This window comes from Telopea speciosissima, chromosome 1, assembly GCF_018873765.1.
Source record: "Telopea speciosissima isolate NSW1024214 ecotype Mountain lineage chromosome 1, Tspe_v1, whole genome shotgun sequence".
Lineage (NCBI taxonomy): Eukaryota > Viridiplantae > Streptophyta > Magnoliopsida > Proteales > Proteaceae > Telopea > Telopea speciosissima.
Genome location: NC_057916.1, coordinates 3,915,981 through 3,940,319, shown reverse-complemented (window position 1 = coordinate 3,940,319; position 24,339 = coordinate 3,915,981). Strand labels below are relative to the sequence as shown.

Below are 24,339 nucleotides of genomic sequence, written 5' to 3'. Positions count from 1 at the left end.
ACTCACATGAGACTGGTCATTCACAACGACTTAGACCCTAGCAAAAATCAAAGTCAATCAAAGCTAACCCGGCTTGATCAGGTTCAATTAAGTCCAGGCTGGGGTGGGCTGAGCCAACAAGATTGGGCCTGGGCTGAGATATCTCAACCTGACCTAAGATCGGGTTTGACCTGAGTTTAGCTAGGTTTTTTAAAAACTCGGTCCTATTTCACCCCTAATATTGGATCAATACCGTCGTACCAACTCGATCATTCAATACCATTGGATTTTAAATATTACTCATTAAAGACCCAATCTCTACCACGTATTTCACTATTTTTGTCATTGTTTGTATTACCGAGGCTATGTATTTGTTTGTGTAAATTATGGAGCCCCATGTAATTAATTATACTTTGGAAAAAAAAACGTGGTTTTGTCGTCATGTGCCCTCACTTTTTCATTCGTTGTCACGTGACGGATCCAGATCTTTAATGGTGTGGGCTGTCCATCTTGTTGTGCTGCACAGACACAAAGCGACATGTATTGAGCGCCTTACCCCTGCCCAAGCAGGGATAAGGCAGTCATTGCATGGATCCAGATCCTTTACTGTCGAGCTGCCTGGCAGGACCGTGCTGCCTTGACACGGGGTTACGTGCAATGTCTGCCTTATCCTCACTCGGGTAAGGCATTTGGGCAGGGATAAGGTGGACATTAAGGGCAGCTCGGCAGTAGAGGACCCAAATTCGTCATTGCATGCAGCCCTGTGTCTGCGCAACACAGGCAGGACAGGGCAGCACGCTGTAAAAGATCTGTGTTGATCACTTGACTCACGTCTGCATAATAAGATAAAGGGAAAAAGATCTCTCTTCGGGAGTGCGGCCTACGCCAGCACTCCCATGAGTGTATCTCTCTCCTCCTCATGTGAAAAGATATCTCTGCCCCCTTATTTTAAGGAGGAGAAAGATAGACACATGGGAGTGTGGCCTATGGTGATGGCATATGCCACACTCCCGTATAGAAAACTTTTTCCCTAAGATAAAATAAGAGAATGATATGACACACTAATCCAATCTCCTTTCTTTAATTATCATGTTAATATCGCCGAGACCAAAACTCAAGTCCTCATAATTCCTTGGATCACTAGTTTCAGCACTCCATGATCGATCCATGGAGGTGGAGATGTTATCATTCTACTACTACCACCACTACTTTCTACTCTTCCTTGCTTTGTTTTTCATCTCAAGACATCTTCTGAAAAAAAGAAAGAACCTTCCAACCAGTGGCCCTCTGTGCTTACCCATAATCGGCCATCTCTACCTCCTCAAGAACCCACTCCACCGTACCTTAGCCCAAATCTCCGCCCGTTATGGTCCAATCATACTCCTCCGCTTCGGTTCACGCCGTGTCCTTCTTGTCTCTTCGCCGTCGGTAGCTGAAGAATGCTTCACAACCAATGACATCGTCTTCGCCAACCGCCCTCGTCTCCTCGTTGGGAAATACTTGGGTTACAATTACACAATGGTCGGATGGGCACCCTACGGTGACCATTGGCGCAATCTCAGGCGCATCATCACCCTCAGAATTTTCTCTTCTACCCGTCTCCAGATGTTCTCTAATGTTCGGATCAATGAGGTACGCTCTCTATTACGGCGGCTCGCCGACACCGGAGACTCTTTTAAGACGGTAGACATGAAGTCAATGTTTTTTGAGCTGACCCTCAACGTCATGATGATGATTATAGCTGGAAAACGGTATTATGGTGATGGAGTGAGAGATTTGGAGAAGGCAAGAAGGTTCAGAGAGATTGTGAAGGAAACGTTTGCTGTTTCTGGTGTGTCAAACGTTGGAGATTTCTTGCCAGTTTTGAGATGGGTTGGGGGATTTAAGGGTTTGGAGAAGAAATTGGTGAATTTGCAGGGAAAGAGGACTGGGTTTATGAAGGAATTGATCGAAGAGCATCGGATGGTGAGAACTCATCGGACTCAATCAAAGGAAGAGAAGACGAAGACGAAGACGATTATTGATGTTCTACTGTCACTACGGGAAGCTGAACCAGAGTACTACACCGACGAAATTATCATAGGCATCGTTCTGGTAACATTTTTTATTTTTTATTTTATTGAACATTGGAATTCATTTATCAACAAAAACTAATTTTTAATGAAACGTAAAAGCTGTCACCTGCTCATTGTGGTGAGTTAGGATGCCAATTGCGCCACCTGGTTTTGAAATATATGTATAGAATAAATGTTATTTTATGGTATTTGATTTTGAACGGTGGAATCCAATTTTTGTTTGGGAAATTTATACATACTACCCTGAGGTTTAATGAAAGGATATTTTCATCTCATGTTTGAAAAATTCTGCGTACCTGAGATTTGCAAACGGTAACAAATAAGTCTATTTCGTCAGTTCATGATTAACACTGTTAAAAATTACACTTGAATTGATGGAATTATCCTTCTAAGAAGAATCTAAAAAAACAAAAACAAAAACAAAACAAAACTTATCTTCCCCAATATCGATTGGGGAAGATGAGTTGCAAACATCCTGCAACTCCTTTTCAACCTCTTTGTCTGAACCGAATCATCACCATCTTCACCATCACTCTTTGCTCCACCCTCAAACCGTAATCCTAAACTCTGATTTCTTATCTGAAATCCTATAAATAGAGCGGCTGCGGCAACCAATATTTGAAGAAATTGAGAGCCTAAAGGCCTGCAACACAAAGAAAAGTTCCCTAATTCCTTTCATATCTGTTCGCTCTTTTCCTTTTTGTCTTCGTTTGCTTTCCAAGTTTCAACTTTCGAGTTTCGAATCCTAAATTCAATATTTTCAAATAGAAATTCAGGCTTCAAATTCGAGAACCAGATCCAGTGGACCAGTCTTGTCGTACGGATTTCAGAAAACGTTCTCTCCACCTGAAAGGTTTCGCTCTTCATCTTCGTCGTCGACGGCTTTCGCATCTGCAAGTTCGAGTTTCTCTCCTCGATATACTGGTTTCTTCAATAGATCAACTTCTCCTCCTGGCGCCAATCTCTGTGGTCCCGTTCCGTCTTCGCCGTCTGTTCGCCGGGTTTGTTTGGTAGAGAAATCAGATTTGAACAGGTGAAGACAGGGGAGGAAATCTCAAACCATATCTCTTCACCCAAGAGTAGATGCAACTGTATGAGCCCAACTTTTGAGATGATATTTTATGTCGATTTCGTTACCGGAAGCAGGAAATCTCCAATTCATTGATGGGTTCTCTTCAGTTCTTCTGAAGATCCCAAGCTTAAGAAAGATAAGGTCTTGGAATGGCAGATTCGTCAATAGTTGTTTCTTTTTCATCAGGTTTTTTCCCCAACCTCTGCAAACCGATAGAAACCAAACTAGAATCTTTATCTTCTTTAGAGAAAACAAAACTCAGATCCATGAATCCTTTTAGCTCTTCAAACTCAAGGGCTGATAAGCTTTTGCTGCCACCCCTCCTTCTCAAGTCCCTCTTTTTCTTAACAGGTCTCTTCGATCTTTTCTGTTCATATCTGATGTATATTTTTTAATCAAGTTAACAGTTTATAAGAAAACTTAAAAGGAAATGGGAGTGGAGATGGAGATTGTATAGAGAAGATGAAGAATTTATAGAAACTCAGAGAGATATAATAATCCCTTTAAATAGTCCGGAAAATCTTTTAAAGTAAACTGTAAATCCGGAAACGTTCAGAAAGAGAATAACACAGATCGAGATGAAGAAGAAGAAGAAGAAGAAAAGAGAAGGTAAAAAAGGTTCTAAAGAACGAAGTGGTATTCTCTATAGACTGTACCTCAAGGACAATTGGTCTTCCTTAAAGAAAAAAAAAATTCCAGATCTTTTAGTTCCAAAAAGCCACGAAAGCATGAGTCGATGAAGGAAGGCAACAAAGATATGAGTTCAAAGATCAGGTTGAGAAAAGAGTGACAGAAATTCTGCATTGACGAGCGGAACATCCTCGAGGCCCCTGCACCTGAACCTCCATCAATATTGGTTGCCGCAGCCGCTCTATTTATAGGATTTCAGAGAAGAAATCAAAGTTTAGGATTAGGGTTTGAGGGTGGAGCAGAGAGTGATGGTGAAGAGGGTGATGATTCGGTTCATGCAAAGAGGTTGAAGAGGAGTTGCAGGGATGGTTGCAACTCATCTTCCCCAATCGATTTTGGGGAAGATGAGTTGCAGGTTTTGGTTTTTTTTTTTGGTTTTCCTTAGAAGGGCAATTCTGTCAGTTCAAGTGTAATTTTTAACAGTGTTATCATGAACTAACAAAATGGGGTTATTTGTTACCGTTTGCAAACCTCAGGGGGATACGTAGAATTTTCCTAACCTGAGGGATGAAAATATCCTTTCATCAAACCTCAAAGGTATTATGTGTAAATTTCTCTTTTTGTTTTTTATTTTTTAGGTAAGAGGTGGAATCCAGTTACCTACTCCATATGTATCTTATTTAATAGTTATTTAATATTAAGTGGTTAAATATTAATAATTATTTAATAGTAAATATGTAATTAGTTATTAACAATAGGATCAATTGAAGAGAAATTATAAGAGAAGTTGTAGAAGTAGAAAGTGAGTAGTTGTGATAACCAGTATGTATATTTATTTTTGAATAGTAAAATAGAAAGCAGACTTTGGAATCCTTAATTTATTTTTAGAAATTATTTTGAGAGATGTAGGCAGTGGTATGCTATCTCTTAACAAGCCCGCTTCATCGGTAAAGCCCCCAATTCCTTTTTTTTCCTATTTTCTCTCTTTCTCTCCTTATTTTTTTCTCTTTTTCTTCTTATTTATTTTTATATTATTTGAGCACGCATCAAATCCATTACTAAATGCGAACAAAGAATAACTAAATAAAAAACAAAAAAAACATAATAATCGAGTTTTTATGGCTCGAAAATTGAATGCATTCAGATATTGTAATTGGCAAGAGTTTTTTGAGACTGTAACTTATTTCATTCCTTTTCTTCTCGTTAAAACATCTTGAGCTCAGACACAGGGATGTGCGCAATGACCGCCAAACCCCCAAAAAATTCCACCTTTTGATGAAGCCGTAACGGTCATTTCACACACCCCTACGTCTAAGCGCAGGGACAGCACACCACACAAGCCCATGTAGCGTTCTTTCTCCCCTCTTTTTTATGAATTTGTTTTAGTTTCAAGTTGCATCAAATATAACTTTTGAAATTGTGATGATGATGTTCTCTAATAATGTGATATGGTGCAGAATCTACTATCAGCTGGTAGTGATACTTCGGCAGGGACCATGGAATGGACAATGTCACTTTTGTTAAACCATCCAGAAGTCCTCAAAGAGGCCCAAGCTGAGATTGATGCTAAGGTAGGAAACAGCCGACTACTCAATGAATCAGATCTCGCCAATCTCCCATACCTCCACTGCATCATCAATGAGACACTTCGGATGTACCCCGCTGGCCCTCTATTAGTACCCCATGAATCATCAGAAAATTGCATTAGCTTTAGGCTCATTGATTCAATGCTTTGAGTGGGAGAGGATTGGAGAAGAGATGGTGGGCATGGTGGAAGGCACCGGGCTTACTTGTCCCAAATCTAAGCCATTGGAGGCTAGATGTAGGCCACGCTCAACCATGTTGAGCCTTCTTTCACAACTCTGAGCAATTACTGTTGCTCATTCTATAACATCGATCTATTGGTTGTTTGATGATTTCATTATGGATGTGGGAATTCTTTGTAATTTCTAAAAGGGAAGGGAAAGTGAAAATAATTTAAAAGGAAAAAGATCACTATCCGGGAATGTGGTCTACGTCAGTACTCCCATGAGTCTATCTCTCTTCTCCCCCATATGAAAAGACACATCTGCCCTCTTGTTTTATGGAGGAGAGAGGCAGACACATGGGAGTGCTGGCGTAGGCCACGCTCCCGTATAGAAAACTACTTCCCTTAATTTAAAAATGAAAAAAAAATTTCTTGAATTCATGAATCATGATTATGCTTTTTAAATGTAATATTGAACAATTTGTCTCATTTAACCCATGATGGAGTAGAATTTAGTAGTGATCTCATTTGCAATTCTGATGGCACACCTGAGCTCTCGATTTTGGGGAGATCCTATATCATATTAAAGTGCCTAAGGTTAGACTCCCTAGTTGAAACCATTGCATGCGGTTAACTCTCGCTTGTGCAGGTATGTGTAGAGGAACTACGCTCGGACGCATGCACTCTTCTCGAAGGCTAACGACTAATCGATGAAGCAGTTGTTCTCATTGTAGCTTCAGGCTAGTTATAATAAAATTATAATATTACTATTTTTCCTTTTTAGTATAACATATATTTTTTTCTTGAATGAAAATGAATCCAGATCTTCTACTGTCGAGCTGTCCAATAGGACTGTGCTGTCCAAACACGGTGAGGTGTGCAATGACCACCTTACCTCCACTCAGGCAAGACACTTGGGTAGGGGTAAGGTGGTCATTGCACGCTTCACTGTGTCTAGACAGCACGATCCTGCCAAGCAGTTCGACAATAGAAAATCCAAATTGATGAAAATATATGTAATCATATCACATAAAAAATTAAAATTGCATTAAAATAATTTTAATTATTTTAAAACTCTTTTTTTTTCCCCTCTACATTAAGCAGATGATAATACATATCCGTGACATAATCTTTAGGGTGCATTTATTTGTAACCAACAGATTTTGTAACCTAACTTTATTTAACCCCAATAGTTGAACTGGGGCAAAAAAGAGAGATTACAACTCATCCCGGTTATAAACAGCTTTATCTTTAAAAAATTCTCACATGTTCATTAACATGCATAAGCAGATTAGTAGCCAACACCTGTCAAGTTCTCCCGTCTTCTGCCTTTTAAAGGATTTTGGCACCTGAGACATACATGCAGGTTAAGTGAACTCTTAACTTTCCAAATCATGGCGCACATACTGACGTAGCTCAGAAGAAGATTCAAGGGTGGTAGCTTTCTTGACTCTCTGCCATTGTATTTTTCAAATGAGGGTAGTAGGGAAAATCAGAAATCAGTGGAAAAGTCTTTTATTAGTAGGGCAATTACTATCATTCCCTTACATTTAGTCTATATTTATTAAAACTCTCTTACCTTAAACTTCTTTTTTGATACTCTTTTACTTTAAACTATTACATCTCTTCTTCCCTCATGTTTTTAAATACCCAAATTGTCCTTTCTTTTCACCTAGTAAACGGCTAATCTATTTAACTTATCATTCTTCTTCTATTTTTTTATTATTTTTATCATTAAAATAGTAAAAATTCAAAGCACCCATTCTCTTCATCTCTCCTCAATCGCACAACCATGGGATAAAACGACATAAGCACCAGTTGGCGCTCCAGAGCCCTCTCAGCACTGTATTTTGTGTTGACCACACCATAGTCGATTCCTTTGCCTCTATTTTCATCTTGAAACCTGTTACAACTTACAACAAGAACAATAAAGATCAATCATCGAATTGTCTCTGCCTTCTAGGTGATTTCAGTTGAGAATCCATGAAAGATGGATCGATTTCAGAGAAGGGAACACACCTATAACGGAGACAAGGGAGAAGAACTGGATCACGACATCCATCGTTGGGTTGCATCCTACCAAAGAAGGAGAAGAATTGAATCAGATTGATCTGTTCAAAGAAAACTGATGAGGATGAAATGTTGAATAAAAAAATCAATTAAATAAAAAATTTGAATAGAGTAAAAAATGGGGAACCGAAGAAGCGGGTAGGCGCTTTGATTTTTACTAGAAGAAGAATGGTTGGTTAAATAGATTAGTAGGTTACTAAGATGTGGATGACATCCATATCAAACTTATCCAAGCCCCTTTCTTTCTTACATGTCATGTGATCTCTTCAGGACACAACCTAGCTAAAAGTCCTCATAATTTCTTGGATCATTAGTTTTAGTGCTCTGTTATCCATGGAGGTGGTGGTGTTATCATTCTTCTACTCTTTACTCTTTCTAGCTTTGTTTTCCATCTCAAAATCTCTTCTTCTAAAAAGAAAAAATCTTCCACCCAGTGGCCCTCTCTGTTTACCCGTAATCGGTCATCTCTATCTCTTCAAGAAACCACTCTACCGGACCTTAGCCCAAATCTCCGGCCATTATGGTCCAATCTTACTCCTCCGCTTCGGTTCACGCCGTGTTCTCCTTGTCTCATCGCCGTCGGCAGCCGAGGAATGCCTCACAACCAATGATATCGTCTTCGCCAACCGCCCTCGCCTCCTCGCCGGGAAACACTTGGGTTTCAATTACACCCAACTCCCATGGGCACCCTACGGTCAACATTGGCGCAACCTCAGACGAATCTCCACCCTTGAACTCTTCTCTTCTACCCGTCTCCAGATGTTCTCTAATGTACGGATCGGTGAGGTACGCTCTCTTTTACGGCAACTCGCCGCCGCCGGAGACTCTTTTAAAACGGTAGACATGAATTCCATGTTTTTTGAGCTGACCCTCAACGTGATGATGATGATGATAGCTGGAAAACGGTACTATGGTGATAACGTGATGGATTTTTAGGAGGCAAAACGGTTCAGAGAAATTGTGAAGGAAACGTTTGCTTTGGGTGGGGTGTCAAACTTTGGGGATTTCTTCCCAGTGTTGAGATTGGTTGGGTTTTTTAAGGGTTTGGAGAAGAAATTGGTAAATTTGCAGGGAAAGAGAACTGGGTTTCTGAAGGAATTGATCGAAGAACATCGGACGGTGGAAAGTCGGACTCAATCGACGGAAGAGAAGTCGAAGACAATGCTTGATGTACTCCTTTCACTGCAGGGAGCTGAACCGGGAGCTGAGCCGGAGTACTACACCGACCAAAATATCATAGGCATTATACTGGTAACATTTCTCTCTCTCTCTCTCTGATTTTGTTTTAAAACTCGGCGCGACTCAAAGGTCTATTGAGTCAAGTAGACCCGATGATTCACGAGTCCACTCAATTTCGTAAGTAATTGATGATAAAATATAAACATCAACAGGGCCAGGTTTTTGAAACCCTAGAGTCCCCGAGATTCAGCCCAAGCCCAGCCCAACTCTAGGTCGGGTTGAGATATTTCATCTCATTGGCCCTATTTTACCATTAGATCATTTGTTTAGTTCAATACATACTTGGAAAAACCAAGAACGACAGAAAAATGGAAACTGACGATACAGGGTTTAAACAAAGTTGAACTCCAAATGATACGGTTAAAAAAAGGGAGAATAGTTAAAATGGGAAATAGATAGTATGGGTTTTAAACACGTAGATTTCATAATAATAAATAAAAAAAAAGACAATATACTCATATAAATTTAGGAGTTATTTCGTGAATACATACATCTATTATTCCAAAACAACTATAACAGCCAACATTAATGCATATATTCCAAACCCATTATAAGTTCCAAGATATATTATCCAAAATACAATTCCAAACTCATACATCATAAAAAAAATATATCCAATGTCATGTTGAATAATTAGGCTTGTCTATGGTTTTATTCATTGTTGTCAAGCTAACACACTCCCGGAGTGGTGTATATGTTCAGTTGGAGTTGGGAATCGTAGCTTTAGAAACCCTTTTCAACAAATGCATCAGTTTGTAGATCGATTTTGGGGTCCGTGTATTGAACCTGAATTAAGGATTAGCATGAGAATTGTAGCCTTTCGAATCAGTTTACGTTTGCAAAGTTCAGAATTCAATAGAGAGAGATATGGTCAATTAAGTAATCTATTGTTCAACAAGTCTAAGGTCTTAAAAATTGTCACAAAAAAAGGAAACCTGGCATCGGGCTCATCAGCCATCAAGCCAAACTTTCACCCCTATACATCATCTTTAGCATAAGAATCGCAGATTGTGGTAGATATTTAAACCCTTCAGCTCGATAGACCGTATCTCTTTCTTTATGAGCCTTCCTGAACAATAATATTGAATAATGTATCAAACTAAGTGAGATGATCAAATGTCATCTAGCCAACGACTCAAGGAAATAAAACTTAGAACCAGGTAGGGACTAGTCTCCATTGATTCCAGTCAAATTGTCCTTGAATCTGCTAGAACCGGCCAATTCAGATCTGAAATTTAAAACCCATATATTGACTTGACTAGACTGAGTGATAGAGCGAGTTTTTAATCAAAATAGGGGCAATTATTATCACTACCCTACACTTAGCCTATATTTACTAAAACTACCCTATCTTAAACTTCTTTTCTGAAACTACCCTGCTTTTAAACTTCTACATCTTCTTCTACCCTCATGTTTTTAAATATCCAAATTACCCTTCCTTTTCACCTAGTAATTCGTTAGTCTATTTAACCTACCATTCATCTTCTACTTTTTACTAGTTTTGTCTTTAAAATAGTAAAAAATGAAGCACCCACCCGCTTCTCTCCCGTAGTTTACTCCATTCATTTTTTTTGCTGTTTTTTCTTTAATTTTTCTATTTAATTAATTTTTTATTCAACATTTTATCCTCATCGTTCTTCAAACAGATCATGTTTCTGAGTATCGGTATCGTATCGTCCGTATCGAGCGATGTACCTATTTTGTTAGTCACCGATACCGATACCATTCTGATATCGTATTGGTAGCACTGTACTGACAAGGGGTAAAATGGTCAGATAACTCATTTTTAAGGAGATTCAGGGGTAATTTTGCCCAATACAGTCGATCCAGGCCGATACCGTATCGGTATTGTATCGTTTTGCAGATTACCGATACCCATTCCGATACCGTGCACTAAAACCATGGAACATATCGACTCTCTTCAAAAATAGTAAAAAGTAAATTGAATAAAAAGAGAGAGAGAAGAAGTGGGGTGTTTTGAAGAGAGTCCATCTGTTCCATGGTTTTAGTGTACGGTATCGGAACGGGTATCGGTAACCTGCAAAACCGATACGGTATCGGCTTGGATCGGTTGTATCAGTCAAAATTATCCCTGACTCTCCTTTAAAAATGAGTCTTTAACCATTTTACCCCTTGTCTGTACCGTGCTACCGATACGGTATCAGTGACTAGCAAAATTGGTACGTATCGCCCGATACAGGTGATACGATACCAATACTTAGAACCATGATCTGTTAGAATTGAAGAAGAACGATGAGGATGAAATGTTGAATAAAAAATTAATTAAATAGAATGATTGAAGAAAAAAAAAATCAAATGGAGTAAAATCCGGGAGAGAGAAGAAGTGGGTGGGTGCTTTCATTTTTTATTATTTTAATAACAAAAATAATAAAAAGTAGAAGATGAATGGTAGGTTAAATAGATTAGCAAGTTACTAGGTGAAACGGAAGGGCAATCTAGGTATTTAAAAACATGAGGGTAGAAGGAGATGTAAAAGTTTAAAAGCAAGGTAGTTTCAGAAAAAGAGTTTAAGGTAGGGTAATTTTAATAAATATAGGCTAAGTGTAGGATAGTTATAGTAATTACCCCATCAAAATATGATTTAGTGAATTTGTGTGAGTTTCAAGTTGACTCATATAACATTTGAAATTGTGATGAAGTACGTTTCTCTAATAATTTGTTGGTGCAGACGTTACTATCAGCTGGTACCGATACTTCTGCAGGAACCATGGAATGGGCAATGTCACTATTGTTGAACAATCCAAAAGTCCTCAAAAAAGCCCAAGCTGAGATCGATGCTAAAGTAGGACAAGGCCGAGTCATCGACGAGTCAGATCTTGCCAATCTTCCTTACCTCCACTGCATCATAAATGAGACACTTCGGATGTACCCTGCTGCCCCACTATTAGTACCCCATGAATCATCAGAAGAGTGCATTGTAGGAGGCTTCACCGTACCACGTGGCACGATGCTATTGGTTAACATGTGGGCAATCCAAAACGACCCCAAGTTATGGGCACAGCCCACAGAGTTCAGGCCAGAGAGGATGGAAGGAGTTGGAGGGGGAAGAGATGGATTCAAGTTGATGCCATTTGGGTCAGGAAGGAGGGGCTGCCCTGGGGAGGGACTGGCTATGCGTGTAGTTGGCTTAGCATTAGGCTCATTGATTCAATGCTTTGAATGGGAGAGGATTGGAGAAGAGATGGTGGACATGGAGGAAGGCACAGGGCTTACTTTGCCCAAAGCTAAGCCATTGGAGGCTAGATGCAGGCCACGTTCAACCATGTTGAGCCTTCTTTCACAACTCTGAGCGATTGTTGCTTATTCTATAACATAGCAACTGTTTAGTTATAGGGAATTGATGAGGACATTTTTCGGTTTGATCAATTTGTATTTGGCTTATGGATGGTGTGGAAGTCTTTGTAATTTAGTTATCTCTTATGAAGGCGGTTTGGTATGTATTCTTGGTCAAATACACATACCGCTTTATTTCTTTGCTGAAAACAACAACTTATAAAGAAATGTAAAAAAAGGTTTTGTACACGGTCATGCACACAACCGTTGATGCAGCTCCTCATCTCATCCTATGGTTGTATGTATGATTGTACACTGTACACGAATGTGCACAAAATTAACCTCTCCCAAAAAAGAATATAGAAAGTTCAACTTTCATTAGGGGTGAAACAAGGCCGGGTTGAGTTGGGTTTTTTAAAACCCTAGCCCAACCTAGCCCTAGGTCGGGCTGAAATATATTAGCTTTGTTCCAACCCTGTTGGACTCAGCCCAGCCCAGCCCAACTTGATCTTGATTGACCCTGATCGGGCCGTATTGGGCCGTGTTGGCCCTAACTTGCCCTGCTTTTTTTTTCTTTTTCCATTTACATCGTCCTATGCATTAAAAAAATTGATTTGTTTCATATTCAATTGATTATTACATTTTTCTTCGGATTAAAAACCTTAGCCCAATCTTAAAATGGTAAATATTTTCAATTCGTTCAATAGATAGTTAGCATTTTTTTGGTAAACCAATAGACAAATAAATAAAACTACAAAATGTAAACAATAAATTGTAAAACATAACCTAAGAGACGAGGGTTGCATCTCTTCATCCCATCCGATGGTTGTATGCATGATTATGCGCAATATACATGAATGTGCACAAAACCGCTTATTATTGCTCAGTCTAAGAATTTATTTCAAATCTGCATTGAGAGCGATAGCCTGCTTGTTATCTCTATCCTTCAGGATAGAACAAATCACATTCCATGGCGTATTAAGCTTATCATTAATGACTGCTTATCACTTTGGCCTTTCTTTCAGATGTTGAACTTCACTCACACCCTCAGGGAAGGAAATTTCGTTGGCTCTTGCTTCATATGCTGCTTTGGACCAGTGTGATCATCTTTGGGAGGTTTTCCCCTCCCTCTTTTATTTGTAATGCTTTGTTTTTGGATTCCTGTGGGGCTCTTCCGGGAAAATTATCCTCTCTAATTTCTTAGAGTGTGGCAGTGCGGCAGTATTAGGTGGAGATGTCGATATTTGGTAGCTGTCGCATCCAACCGCCCATATCAATGAGTTCGGACCGTTGGATGCGATAGTTGCAATTTGGATTCTCTACTGCCGAGTTGCCCGACAGGACCATACTCCTCAGACACTGTATTGCACGCAATGTCTGCCTTACCCCTACCCAAACACCTTGCCCAAATGGAGGGTAAAACGGTCATTGTGCGTAGCACCGTGTCTGGGCAACACGGTCCTATCGGGCAACTCGACAGTAAAAAATTTGGATCCCGACAACTGCCAGGTGTCAACATCTCCACCTAACAATGCCGCACTGCCACACTTTAGGAATTGAAGAGGATAATGGGTCAAATTAATAAAAACACATAAAAACAAAAAACAAAACCTCTCCCCATAAAGAGCATAGAAAGTTCAGCTTTGATACACAACAAAAAAAAAAGATGCTATACACCTAATCAATCACGCCTATCAACGGCTGAAGTGATGACACAGCCGTGTACAAATCTTTCTCCTAAAAACAAGAAAGAAACATACCATCTTTTTTTGTCGGTTACACACGTGATGACTTAACCGGTAGCTCGGAGGAAGGGAATGGTAGCTTTATTGACTCCTCTTACTAAAGAACGAAAGCTGATTTTATTTAGAAAGTAGATAAAAGTAAGGAAGGGAATGGTAGCTTCATTGACTCCTCTTACTAAAGACCAAACCTGATTTTATTTAGAAAGTAGGTAAAAGTAAGCAGACGAAAGCATGGTTTTAGTGCACGTATCAATACGGTATCGGTGACCGAAAATTATCTCCTCTAGTTTTTTGTTTCCGGTCCAGTTTCCCAGTCCCTCCAGCCAATAAGAGGGAACCCTATCCGGGTAGGGATAAGGTGATCATTGTGCCTCCTTTTAGGGGGACTGGGGAACTGAACCGGGCAGGAAACTGGATGGGATTTAATTTCATTAGTTACCTACAAAATCGATATAGTATTGACACGGATCAATCGTATTAGATAAATTTATTTGTTGATTCTCTTTAAAAAATAAGTTTTTTAAACTGTTTTACCCGTTGTCTGCACCATGTAACCGATGCAGTATCATTTAGTAGGGTATGGTATCAAGATCACTGAGTTGCAAAATAGGACGATACGATACCGATACCTCAACCATTGATGAAAGTCTGATTCATTTACTATCAGTATCCCAAAATTCAGATAAACCAGTGGGGTGTGCCCAATTGAGATGGGGTCCACCTCTTACATGTTATATAGTCTCTTCAAGACCAAACCTATGTCCTTATGATCGAACCATGGAGGTGCAAGTGTTATCATTCTACTACTGTCTACTCTTTCTGGCTTTGTTTTTCATCTCAAAACTTCTCATTCTAAGAGGGAAAAACCTTCCACCTAGTGGCCCTCTCTGTTTACCCGTAATCGGCCATCTCTATCTCTTCAAGAAACCACTCTACCGCACCTTAGCTCGAATCTCCGGTAGTTATGGTCCAATCATAATCCTCCGCTTCGGTTCTCGCCGTGTTCTCGTTGTCTCTTCGCCGTCGGTAGCGGAGGAATGCCTCACAACCAATGACATCATCTTTGCCAACCGCCCTCGCCTCCTCGTCGGTAAATACTTAGGTTACGATTATACCATAATTCCATGGGCACCCTACGGCGACCATTGGCGCAACCTCAGGCGCATCACCACCGTCGAGATCTTCTCTTCTACCCGTCTCCAGATGTTTTCTAATGTACGGATCAGTGAAGTACACTCTCTATTACGGCGACTCGCCGCCGACGATACCGGAGAATCTTTTAAAACGGTAGACATGAAATCCATGTTTTTTGAGCTGACTCTCAATTTCATGATGATGATGATAGCTGGAAAACGGTACTATGGTAATAACGTGAGTGATTTGGAAAAGGCAAAACGGTTCAGAGAGATTGTGAAGGAATCGTTTGTCGTTGGTGGGGTTTCAAACGTTGGAGATTTCTTGCCAGCGTTGAGGTGGGTTGGGCTTTTTAAGGATTTGGAGAAGAAGTTGGTTAATTTGCAGGGAAAGAGGACTGGGTTTATGCAGGAATTGATCGAAGAGCATCGGATGGTGGGAACTCATCAGACTCAATCAAAGGAGGAGAAGAAGACGAAAACGATGCTTGATGTTCTATTGTCACTACAGGAAGCTGAACCGGATTACTACACCGACGAAATTATCATTGGCATTATACTGGTAACGTCTCTATCTCTCCAATTTGGATCCTCTACTGCCGCGGATCCGACTCCTCTACTTCTGCCTGCCCGGTACTGTCGTGCGCCCCCACACACAAGCGTGATAAAAAATACCGTCTTACCCCTGCTCGGGCAAGGGGCTTGGGCAGGGGTAAGGCGATACATTCGGCCTTACTTGTGTGTGGGGCGCACACGGCAGTAGGGTCGTAGGGGCAGGCGGAAATAGAGGAGTCTAATTGCTATTGCCGCTGCCCGTCCTGCACCGTGCAGACACAGCAAGATGTGCAGTTACCGCCTTACCCTTGCCCGAGAGATTGTAAGGCGGTAATTGCGCATCTTGCTGTGTCTATGCTGACGGGCAACCAATACTCTTGGTTGCTCCAATGGTCAAAACCTTTGTATGCTACCTACCTTGGAAACCAAGTATCAAGTATTGGTGTGGTGAAAACGCACACGGATCTTCTACGGCGCGTTGTCCTGTCCTGCCTGTGCTGCACAGACACAGGGTCATGCGTAATGACCGCCTTACCCCCGCTTGGGCAAAGCGCTCTAGCAAGTGTAAGGCGGTGAATGCACGCAACCTTGTGTCTACGCAGCATGACAGGCAGGACGGGCAGCCCGCACCGTAGACGATCTGGATCCGATGAACTCCCTCTTCTCTGAAGATGACCCTTAATTATATAACTTTTGAAGTATAATGTGATCGTGCAGACATTACTATCAGCTGGTACTGATTCTGCAAGTGGGACCATGGAGTGGACAATGACACTATTGCTGAACCATCCAAAAGTTCTCAAAAAGGCCCAGGCTGAGATCGATTCTACCATAGGACAAGGCCGACTAATCAACGAATCAGATCTCACCAATCTCCCTTACCTCTTTTGCATCATAAATGAGACACTTCGGATGTACCCATCTGGCCCACTACTAGCACCTCATGAATCATCAGAAGAGTGTATTGTAGGAGGGTACACCATCCCACGAGGTACAATGCTATTGGTGAACGTATGGGCAATCCAAAATGACCCTAAGTTATGGGTAGAGCCCAGAGAGTTTAGGCCTGAAAGGATGGAAGGAGTTGGAGGGGGAAGTGATGGATTCAAGTTGATGCCATTTGGGTCAGGGAGGAGGGGATGTCCTGGGGAAGCCTTGGGCATGCGCATGGTTGGCTTAGCATTAGGCTTATTGATTCAGTGCTTCGAGTGGAAGAGGATTGGACAAGAGATGGTAGACACGGAGGAAGGCACGATTGGGCTCTCTTTGTCCAAAGGTAAGCCATTGGAGGCTAGCTGTAGGCCACGCTCAACCATGTTGGGCCTTCTTTCCCAAATCTGATTGCTTACCACTCTATATCAGCTATTGATAATAGGTTTATGAGGGCTTTATTTTTGTGTGTTTGTATTTGGCCTATGTATGCTGTATTGCTCTGGCACTGTGATTTCCACCTCTTTATTGAAGTATATGTTTTTACCCAAAAGTAAGACCAAATTGGGAAATTATGCGAGCTCTTCAGTAGGTTTGGCATTGGCCAAAATCTTGGGTCTGGGCCTTACCATTTTTTTAAGGGAAAATTACATCCGCCTCCCCTATACTTTGGCCTAATTACACGTTTCTCCCCTTGATTTTCTCACCTTACATTTTAATCCCTTATGGCTGACGGTGTTAGAGTGCTGTTAGTTAATAGTTTGAAAAGACAGTATTACCCTTTACTAACAAATTAAAACTGCATTTCCTATTCTACCCTTTTCATCATCTTCAGCCTAAAACACCTCTTTCTTTCCTCCTCCATCGCCAGCACCACCAATACCACCTCCACCACTATTGCCGCTGCCTCCTCTTCCTCCTCCACCGCCAACGCCATCACCACCGTCACCGTGGATGGTGATATACGAGGGTCTAACCTGCCAATGAAACTCAAATTTGATATTAACTAATTAATGGCCAAACAGAAAGCTCATATTTAAGGATCCCAAAAATATGGTTTCATGAGAGCTTGCACCAGAAACCGGAAACACCTTCTATAGATCAAACTCATTCCATTGTTTCAGATTGGTTGCAGAATGTGGTCTAAAGGGGAAAAATAGAGGGCACAAGCAAGTTGCTCCGATTTGCATATGGCTTTGGAAGACCGCCACCTCCACCGCCGTTTAATTTCTTAAATATAGGTGATTTTTCTTGTCCGCCGTTCTCCTCTGGTATCATTGTAGTAGTTTGATAAAAACAGAGGTCGGAGAACATGGGCATGAACCTTCACCGTCTGAGGTTGGACCCAGCTGCTGTTGATTTCCAGTCTTCTGTTGGTGCTGGGGTCTAGAGCGATTCCGACTTGTCCTCGGTCGTCGATTTCAGCCACCACCCACAGAGTTCTCCTAGGAGATTCGATTTTGACCTGAATCTCCCCCCTGCGCCGAAAGTTGTTTGATACCTCAATTTGGGCGTCGCCGGTTCAGATGGGACTTTTTTTCCCCAAAAAAAATATTTTTATTTCTCGCTTCTTTAGTTTTGAACAAAAAATCGAGAGCGGAATTGTATGTAAATGTTTTTTTTTTTTTTTTAATCCAACAGTGGTTCTTTTGCAACTGAAAAATCAAAAGTTTCTCCATGTTGTTCGTTACTACAACCATTGTAACCTTTTCACTGAAGAGATAGCAAACGCAGAGATGGGTTTCTCCATGTTGAAATTGCCCTTTGTTTTTTTGCAGGTTGAATGGTTTTAGATGAAGAGATAGAAAACGTAGAGATGGGTTTTGAGTCGCAGGAGTGATTTTTTCTTTTTTTTTCTTTATATTGATTCTCTCTGGGTTTGCGGAGAATTGGTTTACAGGAGAACTGAAAACCTAATTCCATAGTGGAGTGTTAAAATTGATAACGCTATCAAGGAGAAAATTGCCAAAAGATATGTGAAGAAGAAGAGAGGGGAGGGGGGGAACAGTAGAAAAATTAGGGCTTTGTGATCTGGAATCGTAGAATAAGAAACCAGAAGAACCAGCTATCGCGATGACGAAACGATGTTCCCTGATGGATCATATGATTCGAAACCTACGAAACAACGATTCTAACTATCCATGGGAGCCTCAGTCGGGTTTCTGGTTTATAACACCACAAGCTCGAAGGATATATCGGTTGGTGGAAGGAAGAAGAAGATGATGGAGAAGAAAAGAAAAAGAAGATCAACAGTGGAGGAGAAGGTTCAGCTAGGTTACCTACCGTTAGGGTTTAGTGAAGTGGAGAGGAAGAGATGGAGGTACTCCATTTTTGTTCTCGCCGGAGTTTGCAGGAGAAGGTCGGGATTGGAGGAGCAGGAAGAGGAGGAAGAAGAAGAAGGGTAAAAGGGTCTATTTACATGGATCAAAGGTTAGTGTGGGGATTAAATCAAAAGGGTAACTGAGTCATCTCACAAGGATCAGGGTTAGTTTGGGGATTATGAAAATTTTTACTATGCCACATCAGCATTTAACAGACGGACAGTAACGACAGGGGTGTAATAGTAGTTATTTTCAAAGTAGAGGGGAGGGATATGTAAAGTGGGAAAATCAAGGGGAAGAACATATAATTAGGTCAAAGTACAGGGGAGGTGGATGTAATTTTCCCTTTTATTAATGATAAACAAATTTTATTAAGTGTGCACATTCCTTTATACACTGTCTTCGTTGGAAAACCTTTCCCTAAAAATAATTATGATAAGATTTAAAATGCAAGAATCGACCGTACAGGTCGAGGCCAATACCCTATCAATCCCATAGTTAGTAAGTTCGGGTATAGCAATAATACAGGAACGGATACGTATGGCAATTAATCGAACAGATACGTATGGCAATTAATCAGCCTACACGGCAATAGTTTGTTTTAAAAATCTGGCACAATAATACGTGTACGAAAATTAATTGATACGTGTTTTAATACACTTGCTCTGAACTAGTACGGAAACAAAAATACAGGTTTATCCCAATAAAAATCAAGGAGAAAACTGATTTTTTTGCAACTAATGCATTCATGAACACTTAAAACCAATATGGCTTTCCAATTTGAAATCATTTCCCATTCTTTTGGATCTCTACATCTAATATTAATTAAACTTAACCATGTCTATCAAAACAAATGTTGATAGATAATCCATCAACCACAATCTACCTTAGTAAATAATAGCATGTATGGTTAAAAAAAAAAAAACTAGTAATAAGTAGACAACCAATTAATATGATGATTAATACATAAATATATATTAATACAGCAATTAATATGGCATTTAGGTTTAGGTTTTAGTTTTTTATTTTGTTTAATTAAATTAAAATATAGAAATATGTATTAATACATCAATTAATACGGCATGTAATACGGTGATTAACTTTTAAAAGTTACATACGGAATTAAGCTACCCCATAGAACACGGTAAGAGTAGGGAATTTGAATTATACGATTGAGTACGGCAATTAATACATGAACTTACTAACTATGATCAATCCTGATTCCTGGATCATGTATCAGTATTGTATCCGGGGTGAAATCGTAAAATATCTTGATTTTTAATGAAAAATATAAGTAAAATTGACCAATACCGGCCAATCCAAATATATCGATACTGAGATCTCAATCCTTGCTCACAAGAGGTCTTAGGTTTGAGCCTCACAAAAATAAAAGGTCGTCAAATTTTACATATGTATTCTCTAAAGTTGTTCCAAGAAGGGATAAGATAGGGTTTTTCAAAATTATTTAAAAATGATTTATTATTATGTCATTTTCAAAAGTTACCATTATCTTATATGTTTTTCTTTTCTGAATACACATGCAAAATGACAAATTTTATCCTCATTCAAAAGAAAATTTATTAAATAAAAAAACAAATTACATATTATTTGACAGAGAAATCAACAACACAATCTCATAAATAATGCATCAATACAAAATTTTGACAAATGGTAGGACCTGCCATACAAGGAAACCCTAGGATTCATCCACATGCATCCAGTTTCAATTCGTGACCCACATGATGACATAGCAAAGAATAACAAGACAAAATAAAATAACATTAAAAATTCATGCATATGCAAAATTACTAAAATATCCATATAAGCACAACTAGCCTAAGATAGGGGTGAAACAAGGTCAGGTTAGGGCAGGTTTTTTTAAAACCCTAGCTCAACCCTGAGCCCTCTTAGCTCACCCCAAGCCCAACCCGACCCTAGGTCGGGCTGAGATATCTCAGCTCAGGCCCAAGTGCCCAACCCTATCAGGCTCTGCCTAGCCCAGCTCGACCCTGATTGGCCCTAACTTGCCTTACTTTTTTTCTATTTACGTCGTCCTACGCATTAAAAAAAATGACACATGTGATTGGGTTTTGGTTTGTTTCATACTCAATTGATTATTAGGCTTTTCTTTGGGTTAAAAAATCTTTGCCTAATCTTAAAGTTGTAAATATTTTCGTTCAATATATAATTAGCCTTTTTTTTAGTAAACCAATAGAAAATTAGATAATAAACAGAAATTAAAAATTATAAACAATAAATTGTAAAGCATAACCTAACATAGGGTCGGGCCGAGCTGAGCTTAGCCCAAGACCTCATGTACCTTTAGTATTTGGTAGATATCTCACAGCTAAATGAAATTAAAAGAAAACAAAAGGAAAAATAATAATTTGTTCATGACGTGGGGGGTGCCTTATGGCACTAATGTGAAACAGGAGTGTTGATCCCTAGACCTCGTAGGGGCATTGAGATTGGAGAATGGATCATCTGCATGTACGTGCATGTGAACATGTAAGAGGTAACCACTTTGTTCTTTTTGATTTTATTAATACCCCTCCTCCCCTTGTAAACGACAAAAACGAGACAGAAGGTTACTTCTCACACGTGCAGATGAACTGCACTCGGGGGCATGCACTCTTCTCAAAGGCCATCAACCAATTGACAAACCATCTGTTCACATTGTAGCCAAGGCTAGTTACAACAAAATTATAATGTTATTATTTTTCCCTTTTAGTAGCACACATTTTTTTTTCTCCAATATTTAACAAACACGAGGAGCTGCGAAACAAAGTTTCCTTACGTCAATAGCCCTTTGATTATCCAGTGGCTTGCGACATCGCTTGGAACCACGGTTTTAGGGATCGGTATCGGATTCATACCAATTTTGTAAATTGAAACAAATCAAGGGTAAAAAGGTAAGAAAATAATTTTTATTGAAATTCAAGGCAAATCTATTCAATAGGATCAATCTCGATTCTCGATTGGTATCGGCCGAAACCGATCCCATATCAAATACCGATTCCTAAAAAAATGCTTGCGACGGACAAGGCTCGTGTTTGAGGTTGTGCTTAAGCGAAAAAACAAGTCTTTCGTGGTATCGCTATGGCCTCCGTACAGCGGTGGCGCAGGTTCTCTCCTATACCAGCACAAGTGATGGATGTTACAACGCGGTTGGTCGTTGGTCAATGCAAGGAGTTGTCTGGTCAATCCCAGGTTCTCTTGGGCATGGTTCGTAATTTCAGATCGGATTGGTATCGGCCGAGATTGATCTCAAGATTAGATCGATTCATCAAGGTATTACTAGATCATTCCTTGGATTAACCGATCCGATCCGATATTTGCCATTTGTCTTTTGGTTTTTTGACCGATATTTTAGGGATTTTGATCATAGTTTCGAATGTTTGATTGCTTATAACGTAGGACAAGGCTGCCTTATCTACGAATCAGATCTCACCAATCTCCCACACCTCTTCTGTAGTTTTGTATCATAAATGAGACACTTCGGATGTACCTTCTGGCCCACTACTAGCACCTCATGAATTATCAGAATTTTTTTCGTGAAATATGAATTATCAGAAGAGTGTATTGTAGGAGGGTACACAGTCCCACGTGGCACAATGCTATTGCTGAACGTGGTGTGGGCAATCTAAAACGACCCCAAGTTATGGATAGAGCCCAGAGAGTTTAGGCCTGAGAGGATGGAAGGAGTTGGAGGGGAAGGAATGGATTTAAGTTGATGCCATTTGGGTCAGGGAGGAAGGGATGCCAGGGAGGCCCTGGGCATGCGCATATTTGGCTTAGCATTAGGCTTATTGATTCAGTGCTTCGAGTGGGAGAGGATTGGAGAAGAGATGGAAGACATGGAGAAAGGCACCATTGGGCTCTCTTTGCCCAAAGCTAAGCCATTGGAGGCTAGATGTAGGTCACGCTCAACCATTTTGGGCTTTCTCTCCCAACCTTGATTGTTTATCATTCTATCTCAGCAATTGATTTCTACCCAAAAAACAAAAAAAATCTCAGCAATTGATTATAGGTTTACGAGAACTTCATTTTTTTTTTGGTGTGTGTAATCAATTTGTATTTGGCTTATGGATGTTTTGGCACACTTTGTGATTTCCACCTCCTTAATGAAGTATATGTTTTGGGAAAAAGAATTTGTCCAGGAGTGTGGCCTATGTCAGTATTCCTATGAGTCTTATCTCTCTCCTTCTCCTCGTATGAAAAGTTACTTAAATCTCCTTGCTTTGAAGAGGAGAGAGATAGACACATGAGATTGTTGGCGTGCCCACAAGATATTCATAGGTTTTGCATTAGCCAATATCTTGGGTCTGGCCTATAATTAGTTTAAGGAAAATTTTCATGGACACCCCCTATAAGTATATTAAATATCACAGACACCCCAAACATTGTTAAAATATCAATTTTCCCCCTAACGTTAAGCAGCACCCAAAGTTGAAATGTCCATTTTACCCATTTAGTTATTTAAATAAAAATGGGTAAAGTACACTTAGGATACCTAAGGTTTGAGGAAACTGCACCTAAGGTATCTAATGTTTGAAAAATTACGTTTCAGATACCATATTTGAAATTTCCAATTATACCCCATCGCCATTGCCGCCGCCACCGCCACCGCCACCCACCATGTTCCCCTACCTCCTTCCGGCTCACCACCTCTGTCTGCAAATCCCACCCCACACCGTCCTCTTCCCTGTGCAACCACACCACCACTGAAATCCCCTTCCCCCTTGATCCTTGTCCTCAGAACCCCACTCTGCACCCAACCCCAACCCTAGCCCCCGCCCCACAAATTGTAAAGCATTACCTAAAACAGGACTAGGCTTAGCCTGAGGCTTCAATCTTGGCCCAGCCTGATCTTGATCTCAAGCCTGAAAATTTCAACCCTGACCACCCTTAAGGTTGAAAAATCCAGCCCAGGCCCTGTTCAAGCTCGAGCAGGGACAAACTTGGATTTGACTCCTCTCCAGGGAGCCCAGAGCCCAAAAAGTGTCTGGGGGGCATCCAAGGGTTGGGCTGTGACGCACACATCCCTGGACACACCTAGTTAGCCATCGGGATGTGTGCGTCACAACCCAACGACTGAATGCCCCCTGGGCACTCCATGGGCGCTATTGCGCTCCCTAGAGAGGAGCTCAATCCGCCAAACTTACGAATTCGATTCCTCTGCACGTAACAGCAGGTGAACGTACACGTGGGAGCCAACCACCTATCCTTTTGTTTTTTGGCCATTTACAAGGGAAGGAAAGGTTTTTATGCAAACAAAATTAAAATGTGAGATGTAGATTCACCTGTTGGTAGGTACGTGCAGAAGATCTGTTCGTTTAAACTTACAACCCGAATAACAGACTTTTGTTCTGTTTAGTGTTGACTTTTGATCGGACTTTCGTCTCTTAAATCTTGATTTCCTAATTTTTTGGACAATATCCCGGGCCTTGCGCGAAACTGAATATATGTCTGTTTTCTTTTTTAACTGTTTTCTCACTCGATAAGTCAATATAAATAGAGGTTCCTTATGATTATATTGCATTAATTTT

At 40.3% G+C, this 24,339-nt stretch overlaps 3 protein-coding genes across 3 annotated transcripts in view; all 3 read left to right on the top strand.

Moving 5' to 3' along the window:
- The first annotated feature begins 1,138 nt into the window (after positions 1-1,138).
- LOC122662764 (cytochrome P450 81Q32-like) overlaps positions 1,139-24,339 on the top strand; it is a 28,291-nt gene continuing 5,090 nt past the window's right edge. The window contains exons 1-3 of the mRNA XM_043858485.1: positions 1,139-2,062; positions 8,814-8,824; positions 11,502-12,073. Coding sequence (XP_043714420.1) covers positions 1,147-2,062; positions 8,814-8,824; positions 11,502-12,073 — 1,499 coding nt within the window. The 5' untranslated portion in view covers positions 1,139-1,146. The remainder of the gene's footprint in view (positions 2,063-8,813; positions 8,825-11,501; positions 12,074-24,339) is intronic.
- Positions 7,881-8,766, top strand: LOC122662795 (cytochrome P450 81Q32-like). Its single transcript, XM_043858513.1, has one exon. It carries the CDS (start codon positions 7,907-7,909, stop codon positions 8,507-8,509), a length of 603 nt encoding a protein of 200 aa, XP_043714448.1. The 5' UTR covers positions 7,881-7,906; the 3' UTR covers positions 8,510-8,766.
- Positions 14,629-16,880, top strand: LOC122662775 (cytochrome P450 81Q32-like). The gene is made up of 2 exons (XM_043858493.1): positions 14,629-15,546; positions 16,257-16,880. Exons 1-2 carry the CDS (start codon positions 14,629-14,631, stop codon positions 16,878-16,880), a joined length of 1,542 nt encoding a protein of 513 aa, XP_043714428.1.